We start from the raw sequence: 14,576 nt of genomic DNA on the forward strand, positions 1-14,576 counted from the left end.
CCATGGAGTTGGTACCACTGTTTCTGGGCATAATTATTAAAAAGCTGAATGTACTGCTACCTGAAATCATTTAACTAAAAGTGAGCTGTATTTTCAATTCGTGGGGTTATTGAAGAGGGTTAATAAAAGGCTTTTCATCCAGTCTCTGTATATTGCTTCTGCGGTTCATCTATATGTTCGATGTCAAATTATTTGTCGGAGCAGATTCTCCTGGACGTCGGTTTCGTTGAAACGTACAGCATACCTTTTAGACGACACTATATAAAAGTAGGGTACCGCGCTTCCATTTACAAGGGTCTATACCATACCCTTTATTAATTCAACCTTCTATGATCCTATATCCTGTACTTTCGTGAGGAAATACCCTTCGGATTTCATATTTATTCATATGATATCGATAATATTTCCTTTTTTCTTTCGATTCCCCTTATCCAACTCACTACATCTAGATGCACTTGTGTACTTTCTATAATTTGGTAGTATCAGAGAGATTTAGTGTGAAAGGAACTCATCTTCCTTGTCTTAATAGATCTCTATGTTGATGAATCATTGGTTATTTAATTTCTTTCCTCCAAAATTGCATGACGATCAGTTTAATTTGGTGAAGAATAACAATCTGCTAAAAAGTGATATTTATCCCTGCTCCATATTCCGTGGATGCTGTTGTTTCCTCTTAATCATATAGGCCTCTCCATCTTTATAATTTTTCATCCATGTAAATCTGAGAATAAAATATGTGCATGTGTCCTGATATGCAAGCTATTTTGGTTCAGTGTTTTATGGTATATGGCTGCAGTAAGAGTAGATTCATTTTGCTGAACCAAGAACAAAAAGTGATTTTAATCATCAGTCATGCCTGATTTTGTTTGTAACTCTAGTTAATACTTATTCGTTTCCTTTTGTCATTTTAGGGAGAAGTGGGAAAAAGTCCACCTCCGGCAGCACAAAAATGGAACCATATCATTTCAGCAACGAAAGATGTATTACTTTGATGCCGCAGCTTCTGCGGGAACTGAAGATGATCTAGTGATAGTACCTAACATTCCTATGCTGGTAAGTGTGAATATTAATTTTGATTATTTTTTTGGTCTTTATATTCGTATAGCTTAGCTTGGAGCACATATTATTATTTTGATTACCATCTTTAGCGCATTCATTGCTAGTAATTCCTATGCTTTCAGAAGTTTGATCACTGAATTGGTGCTGCTCTTTCATATTCACCTTGTACATAAATTCCTATTTTATTACCCAAATAGTCTTTTCTATTCATTGCCTAATTTTGCAAGCATTTTGAGGACGAACCCTTGTGATGATAAGGCATGATTGAGTTTTTAATGCTATCAGCCTTGAAGATAAAATTTAGTTCACTCGTATAGTAAGAATTTTTCAGCATTGGCACTCTAGCTCAGTTTACCATCATCTGTGATGTATCTGAGAGGAGATTAGTGTACCTCATGTGGGTGGTACACAGTTAATGATGCCTACTTTAGGTTTTTAAAATATTGAATTCCCTCTATAGATCAGTTACCTTCACATCATGTTTAGCAATCTTTCTATATGTAGACTCTAAAGGCCGTTTTACACGGTACACGGAATTGCACAGGTTAGAGCGGCATTAATTTCTAAAATGGCGTGGAATTGCGCGAATGCATGAACGAAATTAGAACATGGGCTATTTTGCCGTCTCGCGTCCATGCATTCTCGCATGTGTTCTAGCAATTCACCGCTTTACACAACGCAATTTTGATTGCGCCTTCGCACGTACATCAGATTGCGCAATTCCGTGTACCGTGTAAAACGGCCTTAAAAGTTAGTCACACTGTTTTCACTCTCCACATCCTCCGATCTAATGCAGCCCATGCATCTAATCTTCTCCCGTGACTTCATAAATCTTACTTCATAAATCTCTCTCTCTATTTCAAGGGTTTACCTTTGACTCAAATAACCTATTTAATAGCAGCTTTTAACCCTTTTAGTGTGCACGGCCGGTATATCGGCTCTTATGTAGTCCTTTATGCAATTTGCAGTAACTTATTCTATTTGTATTAGATTTATATTTCAGTAAACAAAATATTTTTGTCAATACTAACCAGGTGAGCCTCATCAATTTAAAAAAACTGCATATGGGTGTGTAATAAAATAGCTTTGTATTGTTTTTTTCCTAATTGCTACATGTTATTAAAGTACCCTCCACATTTCTCACCAGTACCCTAGGAAGAAAGATAGCACTAATGTAGTCAAACTCAAACCTGAAGAATATACATATGTTCAAACCATCATATTCATCTTACTTCCATTGCAATACTTCCCATTTGGTGATCTGTGGACCACAATTGGGAGTGATCTGTGGGGAAATTATAATTTTTTTCACTGTATTCGGTCATAAAAAACCTGTAAAATTTACAGAGTACATTGAATTGCATAAAAAATATTAATCCTGAGCAGTTCTTAGTAAGCATGATTTAAAAAATTTAATTAATCACCAATCTATTTTGCCATCATCAAGAATCTAAGAAAGTGATATATGCAGCTGATAGGCGGTATTATGGAGGGGTGGGGGTTATTGCACATGATTTATTTTCAAGCTGAATGATCTGTAGACTCCCTTTCTCCCTTTAGAGCCACAACTCTAGACCATTTGCCTCATCCTAATTGACCACCAAATTGCATTTATCATTCTGTCTCATTTTTAACTTCCTCCATTCTTAACATACTTGTCAATATAATGGAGTCAATTTTCTTCTGTATGAAATAAATTTATATTCATAGATTTTTTTCCATCCAAAGATTTTTCTCATATCCATGAATTAATTAAAGAGCATGATGTACATCTTGTGTTTTTAATGTCATGAACAATGAAATATGTGCATGGTTAACAAGAATTAAATTTCATGTTTGTTTCCACATTTTCCTCAGAGTGCAACCTCTCAGAGTAAACATGCAGCTCGCTTCCTCCGTTTAGCCATGGCTTCCATCATGGATATCCTCAAAATCAAACCATTTGTCGAAGTTTCTATTGGGCAGTTGCTGTGGGGATATGAAGATCCACTCCTGAAACTGGCCAAGGATGTTGTTCCTAAGGAGCAGAAACTGCCTTACGAAGAATTTGGTCTCATGTATGGGGTACGCTATGATTTATCTTTATCTCCACGCTTTGTCAACAATGAATATTAATTCTTCATAGTCTAGTGCTTCTTATCTTTTTAAAAATGATTTTTTCCGTAGGAATGTCTCCTTTAATAAGTTTTTATTCAAAAATTAAATGCATTTTTAAAAGCAAGTATGCAGATGCATGCTATTTTTTCATTCAAATACTTTTCAAGGAGTGTACATATTCAATGACATCACTTTTAATCTTTAAGTTTACTCTAGAATGTATATGTATTCCATGATAAATCTCAGAGAAGGATTTCAGAGATGATGAAGATCAATACTTGGTTCAAGTGATCATATCTCAAATTAGTAAAGAGTTTACATGTCATACTGGTTTTGAGTGAAATATGCCTGTCTTCATCTGAAACAGCTAGAGAGAATATGGCACTCAAGATGATAGCACAGTTTTTACCATCATGATCCAGTGCAGTGTTAATGTTTTACATGAAAACAACGGATTGTTATGGAATTGAGTTAGAAGATAAGTTAGGGAAAGGAGTATCGAGCTTTATTCTTGCAAGGGACAGTGGGATCATTATATACTAACTAGTATAATTATATGTCATATGGTGCTTAAATTTTACCAATTTTGTCTTGTACTAAATTCATGTTAATTATTTTCTCCTGAGCAGAAGAATGGAACATCGAAAGATGTTGTCACAATCTTCACTGGAAGGGATGACGTCACCCGATATGGCCTCATCAATCGCTACAATGGAAATGCTCAGATGAAACACTGGAACACTGATGAATGCAACAGTCTGGAAGCAAGCGACGGCTCTCTCTTTCCTCCTGGTTTGACCAAAAATTCAACTGTGTATGTGTATGAGAAGGATCTCTGCAGAAGACTACCTCTTGTATTCCAGGTAAACATAGAATCTCCACGTAGTTCATACGTAAATCATAGGTGATACATATGTCATGTCAGGGGAGGATTGAAAGTAAAACAAAGTGATGGTCTGATCAACACGTTAACATTTTATAGTACAAGTCCTCTTGTCACAGGGAAGAGCCAGAATGTATTGGCCTCTCTAGTCCTTTTGTTGGGTGGAGCCAACAGGCATTTTCATATGCAGAACACCTGACGTCGGATATAGCTATTGCAGATTTTTCAACGGAAACAACCTGACATAGGCTGTGGCCGATGCCATGGAAGGGAAGTGACTGCTAAGGTAGCAATTGTAGGATGCATTCATTCCCGGCCTGAGACCAAGCTTAGCGAGTCCTTAGGCCCACTCCTTGGCAATTAAGCCCGACCCATTTATAGCCATCCTCAATGCAGGAATCCGTTGCAAAGTGGTTATATTGTGAATAATTTTTTCAATAATATATTTTATTGCATGCTGCAATTTTTTGCACTTTGAAATGAATACTTTGTTTTTTTCTGTGTGTAAGCAATTTTTAAACAAAATTTTATCGTTACAAATAATGGACTCTTGGACTTCTAGCATTATTAAGTACCTTTTATTTACTAACTTTGTTGTTATTAATGCCAAAAATCCATTTAAAATTCCACAGTACTAAAAAAATGTTAGTAATTCTTTTAGAAGAGTAAATTATTGGAAATCAAATAAAATTATTGGTTGAAAAAAATACTGGTAACTCAATAAGTTGACTGAGGATTTGGGCTATGATAGGATTAGAGGGTATAGTCCAGTGGCCGGTGTAAGGGATGGACTGAGCTGGCTCCCAAATCTGAGGGACGAAAATACCAGAGTAACTCAGCCCAAAAAAGAGCTCCGTACAGAGAGGTTTAAAATATTCTCATGCTACTCGTAGCATGGAAAACGTTTTCCAACTGTAGGAGCCGGCAGGAATGGGCTAGGTTACAGGAAATGAATAATGTATTGAAAAAGTAATTGGGGAAATCTATTGAAAGCTCTAATATATTGACTAAATTAATGCTAAATGTGAAATTTTATTTTCAAGGATATTTTCTTTTCCAAATAAACTTTGATTGTCATTTGGATTTCATGAATTGCATTAAGATGGTCATTGTGAATTTCTCAAAATTATAAATATTTTTAAGAGTAGGTTTAATTGGAAGGTTAAAAGATCTCTTCAGAGATGATCATTAATGAATAGAATGAATTTTCAAATCTTATATGCATAAAATTTTGTGGTAATGGGTATTGTATTTTTCATTGCGTGTACATACTATTGTGTTGATGGCCCTGTTGGGGGCAAGGATAAGTTCTTGCCTGCTCATGCAGAGGTCGTGGGTTTGAATCCTTAATTAGTGGGTTATCCTCTGTCCAAGACATGATTATGTGAGCTGGCCCTATCTATTTAACTGTAAGAGAGGACTTGACAGATATAATTTTTCTAGTGAAAGATAAAGACAGTATTAATAAAATTTGAGCTCAGCCACAAAAGAAGTCGCTTGATGGAGAGAATAATAATGAAGTTACTAAGAGTTAGATTAAACAATGAAGTTGAGTTACTTGCAGCATAATGTGAATGATTATGTAGTTGAAATTCACTCTTTTGGCATGGGCATAACCAGCGGGGGGTAGGGAAAGGCTGCCACCCCCCCTAGAAGCAAAAATAAATGTAGTTTAACAAATTTTCTTTAACCCAAGAAAAATGATATTCGTAAAGGTCAAGTAATTTTTTTTAAATCATTATTTTTCGAGCAAATTATTTTAAAAACTAATTGAGCGGTGCTATAATCTTCTTAAGATTTTGGTTTCATTAACCTTTTCTAATTTAAAATGTAATAACTTGAGCAGCCATGTCTTGACCCCTTGTCCCCCTAGTATTGATCTTGAGTACGCCCTTGTCTATTGGCATTATGCCTGGAAATTTTTGGGATCGCATATTTCTGCATTAATTATAAGTACTACAGACTTTTTGAGACACTGAATATATGTACCTGGATGAACGTTCAAATCTCCTAGTTTGCATAATCATATCTTAAGTGCAAGCATGTAGCCCTTTATAAGACACAATATGTATTTGGTAAGTAATACTTATTCTGAGACTATTTTTAGAATAATAGGACATGCAGAAGTATATCACAGCCTCATTGAGGTTTAAGACTTACTATTATGCAATGGCTCATCTTAGTCTAATCAGACTTTGTTATTTACAGGAAGAGATTGAGAATGCTGGATGCCGTGGTGTGAGGGGATACAGGTTTACTCCGCCTACCAATGTGTTTGCTGACATTGAAACTAATCCAGACAATATTTGCTTCTGTCCATCTGGACCTCCATGTGCTCCCAACGGTCTCTTCAATGTTTCTCTCTGCCAATATGGTGAGTGGTTGGCAAAAATTTTTATTCCAATGTTTAACTATTTAACTAGGTATCCAAACTTATCACATTTGTTCATTTTAAGCTACATGCCCTTGTTTCTCTCATAATCCTAGAGTTTGTCCTTCATGAGGTACCAGTTGCGGATGCAGAAAAAACTCGATGGGGGGTGGGGGGTACAAAAGGTATCTTGAGTTACCTTTACTTTTATCGTGATAAAAAATAATCAAGTCACACTCAAAGTTTAATAAAGTTTTAATTCAAGTGATTATACGCATATACAAGACAATGCTATCTTAAGATACAAAAAAAATTACGACTGTGGTTCTGCAACATTTGGCAACATGGATGGCCCTGCAAGGGGGGACATGTGCCCCCAGCACCCTCTGTACGTATCCGCCACTGTGAGGTTAATCTTAAGCAGTATCATTTAGCATCTTGCTATTACCCCATGTGAAGGGAGCAGCCAGTTTTTTAAAGTGGCAGATTACGGAGTGGGCACGGTACGGCTACCCTCTTTGTAATATCTGGAAAAATTTAAAAGATGGTTATTTTTTGTGTGACTCTTCAATATTAGGTTTTATTTCACCATATTAACACAATTTTTCAAAATAATCAACGAATTTATAAAGACCACATGGCAAACCCCAGATGCATTATTGCTGCAAGGTATTGCCTATCTCCAGTGGGGACCGCAGTGAGTGATGAACCACCTCCCAAATCTGCCTTTATCTGCCATTGTGAAGTCATTGTCCATCACACCCTAAAATTTCTATTGATAATAAATTTCACACTGGAATCAAATTTGAGTCCTTGAATTGAATTTTAACTTAAAATTGATTTCAGCACTAACAATAAGTGGCACACTCCAAGAATTCAAGGGACTATGCTGTATAAATGAATTTATCCCTATGGTTCGGGCATATTTAAGTAACACGATGGACCTGAGTATGACATAAGCATTTATTTACTTGTGTATATGGCACAAGAGATTACGAGAGATATAATGAAATACGATCACTGATCTTCCAACATAAACTTGAACTCCGCAAATTGTCTTTGATTGGACATTTGAACAAGGATCTGCTGGGAAAGGTTGCTTTTCATTACTGTTCTGATAATAAGATTTAATGTCATATTGAGTATGATAAAAGAAGAGGTGCTAGGCATGCTGAAATCAGTTTAAGTTCTAGTACTGAAGTGACCATCATGTGAATTGGTCTATAATCCATTCATGATTAATTAACTAGTGGGTTTGGTTTCAGTTCCGTGCACTCTCACCATAAATGGTGCCTACTAGTGTAAAAAAGCATTATTTAGTGTGATTCAGTCAGCTATTCAGTTATATTTCTATTAGGTTCTTCAATCACTTACTGCAATGCAAGTCAAATGTTTTTTCACTATTAAGAAGAGAGATTCTTGGTTGCCCCAAGGATTAAAGATTAATGCCAAAAGCTTTGGCAATTAACCTAAAATACACCTTTTTATCTCATTTTATCTTTAGCAGAATTTGGTTCTATCAAGTGAAAAGACATTTGTAGCAAGCTTAGGAACTTTGTACAGAATGGCTCAACCATCATGTGCTGAGTTTTCCCTCTTCATCCATATTTCAGCTTTTTCAGTGTTCTGTGTCATTTAAAACACATAATTTTTCTGTTCAAAACTTACATAATTAAATTATTTAACTGCAGAAAAGTTTCTCGGGTTTTCCACCGGTTGATGTCATCCATGTCTCCTTCTAACTGCCATGCATCTGAAACTTTTCTGCAACTGATACGCTGGGAAAACCTAAGATCAAAATATTTAACTTATAGCTATTGAAGTGGTATGTTGAAATATCTTTTAAATTTTTGTATTGAATATTTTAATTTTTCCCTGTTAAATTTTTTATGTCCCAAAGTGGCTTCCCAAAGAACAAAAAAAGCAATAAGTATCACCTAATTTTTGATTTTCATTAAGATTGGCGAAAAAGTTTTCCATTAAAAATTGTTATGAATAAATGAATGTCTTTTCTTTCAGATTCTCCAATCATGATCTCCTTTCCTCATTTCTACCTTGCTGATCCATCATTCAGGGAAGCCGTTGAAGGAATTAGTCCCCCTGAGAAGGAGAAGCATCAGTTGTACATTGACATTCAACCTGTAAGTCCTAAAATAATTCTATGCCTTTAACTCAAAGAATATCAATTGGCTGATGTATATTGGCCATGAATATTTTTGCAAAAAAATCCTAGGATACTGATACATCTGTCTCCATGTTAGAACAGTGGTACATTTGGGTGTCCATTTTAAAAAAGGCTTTTGAACAAATTGACTTATATAATATTAAAAAATTATTTATTTCATGTTCATAGGTTAGGCGGAACTTTGTTAGAACATTTCCCTTTTATTTGCCAAGGGCTGATTTTCTACTATATACCTCCATCACACACCTATTGAGGTGGCCTGTTGTGCAGTATGTAGATGTAGGCAAAAAAATATTTAGGGATGAATTCAACATTATTCCACTTAATAAAGATGAACTCATTTTATTTAATCAGCTAATTCTGTTACTGAAGGGTCACTGTAAGGGTATTACACTTCATTGGGGAATGTCGATAGCAATAGGATACATGGTAAGGTTATATGCGAGTGTCCATTCCTTTCCAACTAAGTTTTTATGGGGGTGGTGTTGAAAAAATACTATGGAATCCATCATATGGAATCATATCATTTGGAATCCATCATGTGGAATCATATAATATGGAATCCATCATGGTTCACAAAAGTGAGCTTTATCACTGGTATACAGATCTTGTGATCCCTATGAATTCATTTTTATATGTACTTCTAAACCCCAAGTTCTCTTGAATTTATTTATAACTGTGATAACATGAAACTGGAATCAGTTATTGAGTGTTAAGAAAAAGTTGCCAGTGAGAGCCTCACTTCTCTTTAAAACTCCAAAAATGCATTGTTTTTAGTTGTTAAATGAAACTATATTCTTTGTGGTTGTTAATGGAAGGTGCCATTTAGTTCATTGCATCCAACAAACTGATCCATCAAAAACTGCTATTTTGCACTGATTGCATAGCTCCCATAGTTGCTCCACTTACCAATTACATAACATCATATAGAGAAGTTTGTCTTTGCTGGTGAACTCAGCTCAGTAATATGATTGGTTGCAACAGAATATTGATGCCAGGTGCGATTTAAAAACTGAAAATATTACATAAGTTAATGAGTGAAAATGCTTTGCATTACTCACAAAATAGGAAGGATATCCTTGAGCTCCCTCATAATGGAAATTATTTAAAGCTAATACTGCTGCCGTCATTGCCATAACTATGAGTGGGAGAGGAGGGGTGCAGAATTCCCTTCAGGACTCTAATAAGAAAAATATCACACCAATGATTGTAAAACTTAATTTATTTAAGTATTACAATCATTAATTTAAGTACTTAAATGTTACGTAAACTTAACTTAAGTAATTAAATGTTAAATTTTTGATTGGTCTCTCTAATTTATTCAAATTAATAGTCGACTTGCTTAAAAAACAAATTCAGACTACATATGTGCTTAGTTAATGAATTCAGTATATTTTCATATTTAATGAATTCTAGCAGCTTTCTTTCTCTAATGCACCCAATGTAAATAAAAGTTATGGATATTATTACCCAAAGTGGTGTGCTACTCAAAATGATCCATCCCTCCCCTATGTCAAGCTGTTGTTACACCACTGGTTGCTGTAATGGCATGGCATGGAACACTGTTAATCCAAAGGATATTGGTGCGTGTAAGGGCCTCAAGGGCCTACTCGCCTACTCCTTCTGAAATGAGGAAAGTGGGGATTGGGTTGCTGTGGTGCCTATAGAGTTAGCTTCCCACCCCCTGGGCTTGGGTTCAAATCCCGGCGATGGCAGAGAATTTTCATAGATTGCACCATCCCTGCCTGAATGTTGTGTGGAGGACGTTTAAAGTGCAACACTCCGTCTGTCGAATGGGATGTTAAGCTATGGTCTCTTTGGTGCCTCTTGTTAAGAGCAGGCTAATGCCAATGCTGGGTTTCTCTCCACCCTTCCTTCATGGCTGTCGGTCGCCTCCTCCAAATACCAATTATGTATATCAATTGAGGAAAGTAAAGAAAAGTTTAGTTCCATAGTGTGAATCAGTTTAATGAATCATCAAAAATGGCTAAACATTGATAATACTGCTATATATTCAACAAAAATTTTGGGGAGTTCTTATTTAAAATGAGTCAAAGCAACCCACAATGATCTTGAACTCACCTACTTTATTGATCCATCACCATAAGTTTGCTTAGAATTCTCCTCGCCAAATCATGAATGCCTCCTGCCTTTTTCATCCACCTCTCTCAGCATCCACTATATAGCACCATAAAGCTCTTCAATCCACATCAGACTCCACACTAGTTGTTTCTTTAAACTCTTAAATAAGGATCACTATTAGAAAATCTTACTGATAACCAGGCTATTTTCTTATGGAAATGTGAAGTTCTTTATCTGACTATGTATAGTGCACATGCTAAAATCTTCTGAAAATCTGAGGAAACAATGAGGAATTATGTGATTGTTCATATTAGCCTTCCATAACAGGTCAATTTGGGTAAACATGAGAAATAAAGGAAAACCAAAAAGACCCACAAATTGCCCTGAATGAATTTGACAAATACTACTGTAAGTATCCTGACAGGCCTGATCCCCTGTCATCACCAAAGTGATGCTATACATTGGGGCCAATGATGGTACATAGTCCCATCCATGGCGGCTACAAAGAAGGGGGCCCAGGAACCCTCTAAAATGAGGGCCTATTTATGTATATACAGCACTGTGAGGGAAAGTTCATAAGCACTACCTATTTAAGTATCTAAGCCAGGGTTAGTCAGCCAGAATAATCTTGCTCTCCTCTTTGAAAATTCATGATAACTCCATGGGTTAGGTATAAAATCATAAGATCATACATCCTATAGTATGTATCAATATACAGAGTATCCTCGCTTAACAATATCAATCTGTTCCGTAAGAATGATCGAAAAGTAAATTTGATCCTTTGTTGAATCTGCATTATTTCTGAGTGATGAATCCGTTCCTGCATGTAAATGCATCTATGTTAAACATTTATTTAATTAATTAGTAAGCTGGAAAATCACATGGTTGGTGACACATTGTGTGTATGGTAACAAAATGAGAAAAATTTGCAATTTTAAAAATCATGCTGAAAATTCTCAGATTGTATGTGCAATCCATTAGTCGAATCTATTTTAAAGCAAGGATCAACTAGGTTTTCATTATGCCAGTATATATTTATATAATTCATTGATTTTCAACTCAGGCCATTTTGAAATAAATGTATCCTATAAAATGAATGTCACCGGGTAGAAAAATGGTGGTGAAAACTATTTAGGGACTGGTTTAGAATGCAGATGCTAGTGCAGAAAATTGAGCTTCCTAGAGAGATCTAGCAAGATAATTGCTAGTTGTCTTTATCAATGGAGGATGTTAAATACATGAAAATATTGTTGAAGTTATATTCTTAGAATTATCTAAAATATAGGCTAGAAGGAAAATCTATAGTATGATTGAGGCTAAGTTCATTGTTGCTCAAATGTTAAGGAAAATTAATTTAAATCTCAGTACATTTGAATATATGGTAAAATTTTAAAGGAAGGGAAATGTGATAGTGGAAAAATCACCAAGGAGAGCTGGAGACTAATATTCTTAGCCTGTGGGTCAGAACCTCCCTCCCCCTTAATAAGGTCAAATGATCCTTATGACATGAACTCATTTATGATATTGTGTATTAGATACATGTATTAGGAGTAGATGTAGGAGTATTACTTCAAAAGATATTTATTTTGGCTTCTTTACAGGGCGTGGCCTCCTTCAGTGGCCAGATTTGCTCACATTAATGAACACAATTTTGAAGTGACCAGTGTGCTCCGTCACTAGAAATTAAGGGTTTTATCATTGCAAATAAATCTGCTTTGCAATTTCCTCACTATGAAAAGTAATGATTTTTTTGTCAACAGGAAATGGGTGCTGCCCTTGCTGCCCGCGCTCGTGTACAAATCAACCTGGCTGTGAGTCAAGTGGTGGACATCAAACAAGTCGCTACATTCCCTGACATCATCTTCCCCATCATGTGGTTTGAAGAAGTAAGTTCCTTTTCAAAATATTCCATTAGTTTGACAAGGCTCTAACTGTAACAACCTTTGATTTAAGAGGAATGAGTTTGACTTCTTCCTGCCTTTGTATTTATAGAGGACGGAGTAAAATTTGGGTATTTCAAGTAAATTTGCTCCTTTATTTTGGCAAGATGAAGGGAAGATTATTATCCATTTGTGATGATTTGCCACCAAACTTCTCAGAAGAATTTTATTACATAACCTGATCTTTGATCATAGAGTCAGCATTAGTTATAGCATTGACAAACCAATGGATTAAAAATCTATCATTAACAAGTGTGGTCAACACGTTGATTCAACATGAGTTACTACATAATATCTACTTTTGGCTTAACACCATGTTTTGATTGGACTGATAAAGAGGTGGTAATGTTGTCTTTCTATCCTGTATAGCAAGCTCTAGGAATCCTGGGAGAAGCTTTTCAATGCATTTTTTTTCCTTATTAAGAAATTCTTCTGATTATGTGCTGGGAAATCTTACCATCCTATCTCAATCCTAATCTCTACCTGGGATTTTTTGTCAAGGGGATCACAAATAAAACACTCTTATCAGATAGAATGCTAAGCCCTTAGGCAAATTTTGTTAAGGCCCTCTATCTCTGTAGCTTACTGAATAAGCCTATGGATTTATTCATAAAATATTTTTGATGATACACCAAATAAATTGCTGTAGAAAGTTTTTCAATCTACCCACTTCATTTGCTGTCCCTCATTATGTACAGATTTCAATGGAATATATTGAGCGTGCATAGTTTAGAATGGGGTGTATGTGTTGCATTAGCATTGGAAGGTCTTTTAAATGGGATCAATTAAAAACTCTCCATTTTTTTATTCTCCATATTATGGAAAATGAGAATAGGCACTTGATAGAGAGTGTTTTCCTCTGTGTTTGCACAAAAAGGCCAAAAAGGTTTTTATATTTTACTTTCATTGACAGAAATTTGTTTATTTTCTTAAAAATGTTGTCGTTGCATATGGTGTCATTGCAAGCCCCATTGCTACGGTCCATCCCAGCCTAATTGATACAAGTAGTTGTCTAACAGCAACCCCATACAAATGCAAGCCATTTCATGATGATCTCCTTCCACCAAGTTTGCTGTAGCTTTCTATGGTAGTTCTAATTAGCCAATGCCACTGTCATTGAGCCAATTTGGAAATGCCTATTATCTACCAACAGTGTAGGATCAAAAAGTAGTTGCCCTGAATTAAAGTTTTGGGCAAGGTTGTGATAAAACAGGCATCATTACAAAAGTGAAAATTGAGAATGGAAACTTCAGAAATATGGTGAATCAATGCTTTGCATTGTGGAGTGTGGGGCCAAGGTTGGATATAAATTGTGTAAAAAAATAGTTTGGGTGGATGAGACAATCAAAAGAGAAAATTAATGGCTCTGCAGTTTGATAGGCCATGGTCAAGATTGCATCTTCTACTTTGACCTGAATGCTCTCGTAAACTCGCAGTTAACGGAGGGTAACGACAAGGCTCATCACTTCATTAGAGAGGAAAACTCAAGGGAAAATTCTTCTTAATTTTAAGTATGGGGAAACTGCATAATTTAAGGGTTGATAGTGACTGACAATAAGACCTTAATTTGTCGTCTGGTAAGTCATTATTCATCTGCTGAAGAGCAGGATTTTGTAATGCAAGGTCATTTATTATTCTGGTATATTTTAAAAGGCTATATTTCTACATGAAATAAGCCAGTTCATCAGATACCTCAATTCTTATCTCTAAAAAAGAGATATGTATTCATAAAACTGTAAGTGGCACCCTGGGGTTCATGGTATTTATGTGGGGGCCCCCTTAGCCTAAGTTATTGGAGACCCAAGCCAGGGGTTTATTCGTCCTGAAGTGCAACCCTTTCTTGGACCCACTCCAGCTCTGAGAGATAATCCAGATCCTTTGGAAGTGACCATCACAGCCTCATTTTCCCCCCAACAGACATGACTAGTTTTACAAAATTTTTTACCATACCAATTCAGA

The 14,576-nt window shown here is 35.7% G+C and overlaps 1 protein-coding gene across 2 annotated transcripts in view; it reads left to right on the forward strand.

Annotated features, from left to right (window-relative positions):
• The window catches only part of LOC124154319 (scavenger receptor class B member 1), a 213,080-nt gene that overhangs the window by 195,805 nt on the left and 2,699 nt on the right, over positions 1-14,576 (forward strand). For both annotated transcript variants that reach the window (XM_046527981.1, XM_046527980.1), the window contains exons 4-9: positions 912-1,053; positions 2,917-3,123; positions 3,786-4,019; positions 6,248-6,413; positions 8,430-8,551; positions 12,438-12,563. In XM_046527981.1, the coding sequence (XP_046383937.1) occupies positions 912-1,053; positions 2,917-3,123; positions 3,786-4,019; positions 6,248-6,413; positions 8,430-8,551; positions 12,438-12,563 (997 nt within the window). The remainder of the gene's footprint in view (positions 1-911; positions 1,054-2,916; positions 3,124-3,785; positions 4,020-6,247; positions 6,414-8,429; positions 8,552-12,437; positions 12,564-14,576) is intronic.

The sequence above is a fragment of the Ischnura elegans genome, chromosome 2 (assembly GCF_921293095.1).
Source record: "Ischnura elegans chromosome 2, ioIscEleg1.1, whole genome shotgun sequence".
Classification (NCBI taxonomy): Eukaryota; Metazoa; Arthropoda; class Insecta; order Odonata; family Coenagrionidae; genus Ischnura; species Ischnura elegans.